At 38.6% G+C, this 5,729-nt stretch overlaps 1 protein-coding gene across 1 annotated transcript; it reads right to left on the bottom strand.

The window, feature by feature from the left end:
• Nucleotides 1-568: 568 nt before the first annotated feature.
• On the bottom strand, nt 569-5,014 carry LOC131040652 (uncharacterized). The gene is made up of 6 exons (XM_057973608.2): nt 3,685-5,014; nt 2,984-3,195; nt 2,372-2,603; nt 2,170-2,255; nt 1,867-1,958; nt 569-1,756 (listed from the first exon to the last, which is right to left on the bottom strand). Exons 1-6 carry the CDS (start codon nt 3,973-3,975, stop codon nt 1,497-1,499), a joined length of 1,173 nt encoding a protein of 390 aa, XP_057829591.2. The 5' UTR covers nt 3,976-5,014; the 3' UTR covers nt 569-1,496.
• Between the last annotated feature and the right edge of the window lie 715 nt (nt 5,015-5,729).

Genomic DNA, 5,729 nt, shown 5'->3' with positions numbered 1-5,729 from the left:
TTTACAAATACTTTCACTTCATTTAAACAATGCTTCAAGCTAAAACTTAACTCTTCACTGTTTGGGTCATACTACGGTGAGAAGGTTCTGCTCCTTGGCTTGGAAGGTTTGCAAGTTCCATGTAGAATAATGGAGGGGTCCTATGTGTCTCTGATCCGGGGCTTAATCACATTTTCTTCCTAGTACACCCATATCTCAAATACTAGAGCATACAGCAAAGGTCCATTTGTTCAATTCATCTCACACATGGCATGTCTACTGTAAATGCTTGTTCACATTTTAACACCTCACCTCTGTAAATGCCCAGGAAAGAGGGAAAGACCCTACTCTTAGAAGTTAAAACAGCTAACATGATTCCAGGGCTTATACCAATCCTTGCACTACGCTAATCTTGAGACAACCGAAATAGAGTGCAAAGCATCAGACATACTTATCATGTTTTAAAAAACGCTAGTGAAGCACTGTCAAATTAACTCTCTAAAGATAATTTTACTCCCCTAGCCACATTATGATTTATCATTCATAGTTCAAATTTTCATACACATTAAAATATAAAACCACAGTCAAATGCAAAAATAAATCAATCATATGGAACCCAAAGCATACAGAAACCCTCAAGAAATATCTTAATATAACTTGAGAGTTTTCACTCATTTCCTTTTTCCCTTGACTCCAAAGAGAGACTGATAGGACAAATAATGATCCTACACTAGCCACAACTGATATTTGTAGCAAAAATCCCTTGGAGAAAAATCAAATGCTTATTACAATGACACTCAATAAGCAACAGTTCCCTCTCACTAACAACAGGCATCCATTAAGCTGCCCAACTTTTGAGAAATTAGTCTTCAAAATTATTTATGCTCTGCCAATCATCAAAAACCAGTGTTTTTCATATCAAAAGCCATTAATGTAAACCAAAAAACTACTAAGGCATTCATCACTGGTTAATGATCATCTGCAACCACAGGTCTGCAGCCACACACTGAAAAGATTACAGATAAAATTGTGCCTTGTTGAAACCAAGGAAGAGAGAAACCTGCATGAATCAAGTCCTGAAACCACAAAAATACAGGGACTTCTGGTAAAGAATTATAAATGGAAAACATGGATTCTTAGATATCCAAAGTTCTGGCCACTTCATTTCATTGCAGCATTTTCTCTTCCTTCTACTTCTGAAATCAGGATTCTTTTTCTTTTTCTTTCAAATAGACAAGCCAGACCTTTACATAAAACTTTCTTTTTTTTCTTATAAGCCTTTTAGGTTATGAGTTCGACCGGTAGCTTCTCAATTTTCTGCTACAGGAGATTTTGAGCCTTTTTTTTTTTCCTTATTATTGGATCATAGTAGAGCATGTGAACAATCCTCATCTGGCTGGTTCACACACTCCACTGGTCTTGTCAATGGCTGTAATTAAAAAATAAGCCACATATCACCCAATCACTCATTTCAACTGAACGGGAGACCAAATGCCATGCCTTTAATTCATCCTCGATTAGAATTTACTATGCAAAAGGAAAAAATCATAATCTGGATGTTGCACTTGATGTAACCTCAACCACTCATCAGCTGACTGAAGCAGAGAATCACCCTGCTGCCGTTCACAGTTGCCAGTTGCATTCCAAACTGTACCCTTGAACTTGTAAGAAGCAAGGCCAAACACAGGTAAAGCTATCTTCAAAGAGCCCCCTGAATTATTTATTCGATTACAAGGTACCATTTTCTCTCCAACATTAATGTGATTGTTGCGACCATCTGCCAGAAACAAACACAATTTGGCCTCAACAATTAGATATTAACCAAGCACTTAAAGAACACTAACAAGAACCCTACAGTTATATAATAGCAACTTATTAGATAAGCACCTTTAAAAGGTGTTGAAAGAGAGTGAAACGTTAGAAAAGATGCAGACAGGTCTTGCAAGGTTGGGCCTGTTGGTATCCTGTATATTGGGTACCTACAGTAAAGTAAAAATTCGAATTAGTCAAGCATGAGACTATTATATCATATTAGACACGCAGATTTCATCAAAAAATGCAATAACCCATGCCCGATTAATAATTAGCAGGTTTGCACATTAGCTTAATCAAGAGTTGCATGAGCACAAGGATTGGCAGGTCTACACATTAACTTAATCAAGAGTCACATGAGCACAAGAATTAGCATACCATGCAACTGAAAACCAACTCGATGGCAGCAGATCAATGCTTCTTAATGTCTTTAGTTGTGGAAAACTCTGGGCAAGATGTGCAATCTGCACATAAACGGTCAAAATAATGCAATGAGACTTGGTCAGAGAAAGAAAAATATACCTTAAAGAGTGATAAAAGATCAAATCAAACAACAAGAAATATCAGTAGTAGTTATTACCTTGTCTGCAAGAGGCTCACGACTGTAAGGAACGGCACGCTCAAAATATTGAAATCGAAGACAGCTGTTTCCTTCACCATCATCACTAGAAAAGCCTTCCTGTGCAGCACAATCAAATCCCCTGGTGTTTCTCTTGTGAATGGACCCGCTATATTTTAAGTCCACTTCACCATCACTACTACCTTCACTACTTGTATCTCTATAATCACTATCACTCTCTTCCCCAGGGCGCCTGCAAACAACAGTAAAATATACTCATGCCTCCTTATTGTGCATTTCAAAGAGCACTGGAAATTTTACCTACAATAATGGAATGGCATCAACAGTAACTTGATAATACTCTAAATGAATGACATATTGGACTAATAATGGTAGATAATGTCTTGTCACAATTCACAATTATCCTGACCTCTCTCTCCCCCTCAATAACCAGCTATACGTTACATATCCAGTCAGTACCTTTAGAAGAAGAATATCACACCTATTTGCTAAAATTAATCAAACAAGAATGGACAGACATAAGAAAAATTTTGTCCCCTCCATTTGCACTGTAATATAATACTCAGAGAATATGACAGGTGTGAGAATATATAGTCTCATTTATTAACACACCTTATTGATATAGTGGGCCTTGAAGTCTGAGTATAAATCTGAATAGCAGATAAAAATGGTACATAATACTGAATAACAGTGTCACTTCCATTCAACAAAATCGGTACTCCAGCACCATACGCACTCCACTCATTGAACGATTCCCACAGATCGCCAAGAGTGAAGAAGGGCACACATTCAGCCTCAGATGCCCTCAAACCTTTTGAAATTGTCTGCAGCAACAAGACATTGTTCTGATTACTTAACAAATGACCCCATAGTGAAATTCCTAGAACTCTAAACTAGCCAACAAATCTTTACTCTGTTAATAAAATAAAAAGGCCTTCAAAATATACAAAGAAAATTAGAACGCCCAGAAGACCTGATCTTAGAAAGAAATCTGCCATCTAGGTCAAGCGCCCAATGATCCAGATCCCCTCTGCTCTGCTCTCAGTCTGTTAATATTAATAATTACAGCCAAGACTACATTTGAAGCAGAGCAGAGGGATCTAGATCACTCGAGAACTTACAAATCTTAACGATACAACAAAACTAGGTGAATTTACTTTACAGCCAGACACAGGTAAAAACATCGGATTGAACAGAATAGATAAACTTTGATACGTTCTATAACCCAATTTGCCTTCCAATCTCACCTTATCTGCCAAAGTCTTAAATCCATAACCAGATCAATAAGAAAAGAATAATTTAACAATAATTACCTTCGGCAAATGCTGCAAGGGAGCCATGGGAGTTGTGTATTCCAAAAATCGATCCAGATTGCAACATGCCTTCTTCTCACTCCTGCAACAACTATCCGCAGCAGCAGTGTGGCGGTTTTCCTCTGCAGCCTTCTCTGCAGCTCTCTTATTTGGGTGTTGATAAAATTTACCCTGTGAAAATCCACCGCGAGAACGCCGTATATTTGAATGGCGGCTCCCGTTCTGTGGATCATGAAACTGCTCGCGTCCATGACCGCCGCCACGGCCAAAGTGCGAGCTTGTTCCAAACATTTACACTAATTCTATATTCACTTCACTTCACCTGAAGCGTTAAGGTTCCACTCGCACAAATCTCTAAAAACTCTCCAAAATAAAAAAACGAACAGAGCAGACGCAATCAAACGTCCGGCCCAAAGTTTCCAACCTCTTCAGGTGCCCAAAGATTCAAACTTTAAAAGAGACAGCCAGGATCTATTCCAGCAAAGAAACACTCCAAACCTAATCGTATTTTACACAGAATCTCCCCCTCAATCTACAAACAAACCCTTTCGCTCCAGAAAGACTCTGTCGAAACGAACTTATTCAAATCCAGACAAATTTCCCAATACGAAACCCTCAATTTTCTCCCTACAACCTCTTTCAAATCCCGCACCAATGTAAACCAGCGAAAACAGCAAAGTCCCTGCGCCCGCAGGAAGATTATAAAAGATTGCTAAACACAAACGACCCCCAGATTCTCCCAGGCGTCAAATACCCTAATTTACTTCCAGATTTCGAAGATTTCTACATAAGATTCAACGCTCAATTGAAAGCTCAGGTATCGGACGATTACCTAGGGAATCCTTCATTCCACGGCAGCCGCTGCATATATTTTAGAGTACCAACCTCCAAATGAACCGAGGGTTTGGTTTCGAACGTCAATGGCAATGAGCTCAGAAAACCAATGATGATAACACAAGATGACTAAATTTAAAAAGAACAACTAATACCAGACCAATCCAACCCTACAACAACAACAATAAACTCCCGTCATTCAGCATTATCGACAAGGAATTTTGACGGTATTTATTCTCTTCAGCGCCCTACTTTTTTTGGGAAAGAAGCAGATAGACACACATATATATTTAGTACCCTTGTTTTGTTATCTCCACATTTGTACAGAGTTAAAAAAACCTTTGTTGGATTTGAATGCGGTATTGCGACAAGGTTGACTCGGCGTTTTAATTTGTTCAACTGGGGTTAGTTTCCTCAAAATTTCAGACGGAGAAAGTTTCGAACCTCAGACCTCCCTACGAGTCAGCAAACTGTTATTTTGCCCGTCTGTCTGTCAACTGAAATGAAAGTTTTAGATAACGTTTAGAAAAGAAAACGTTGATGAAAACGCGTTTGCCTGCCGTTCCCGTTAAGCAAGGGCGGTTAATGTTCCCGTTCCGTTTTAGCTGGTTCAATGCACTCTTTTGACGTTGACGCGAAAATAGGGTTAGAACAAAAAAATGACGCCTATTTTCCTCCTTTATTAACTTCAATTTTATTTCCATTTAATGACGGGAATGTTAAAAAAACAGGTTAGTAGATTGGTCGGGACGGGCATGTGCAACATGTGACCTCGCCATTTGCTGTTTCACCCAACTGAATTTTAAATATTTACGCTTAACCAAAGCTTTAGGCCAGCTCTAGGATTGAAAATTAGGAGTGGGGACACTAATTCTCTTATTGTTTTTATCTTTTGTAAAGGTGTGATTGTGGTTGGTTTTTTTTTTAGTGTTGTTCTAGGACATGTTTCTAAGAAAAACTTGTGTTTCTTGTAGAGGACGTTATGTTTTCGAGATTTGGGGATTTGGGAAACGTCTCTTTACGATAACATCATTTATGTCACCTTTACCACTTATGTTGGAGTTGTTGTCGGGTCACTTGCTATATGGCACATGCCATTTCATACCGATTGCAATCTTTAACTTCGTGATAACTAGTTGGCCTTTCATGGGGCACTCACAGAGATGCTATATTGCAAATTTTGCCTTGAAGATTTGAATCCACCTCTATTT

This window comes from Cryptomeria japonica, chromosome 1 (assembly GCF_030272615.1).
Source record: "Cryptomeria japonica chromosome 1, Sugi_1.0, whole genome shotgun sequence".
Lineage (NCBI taxonomy): Eukaryota > Viridiplantae > Streptophyta > Pinopsida > Cupressales > Cupressaceae > Cryptomeria > Cryptomeria japonica.
Note: the sequence above shows the minus strand (reverse complement) of the source record. Positions and strands in the feature narration are given on the sequence as shown.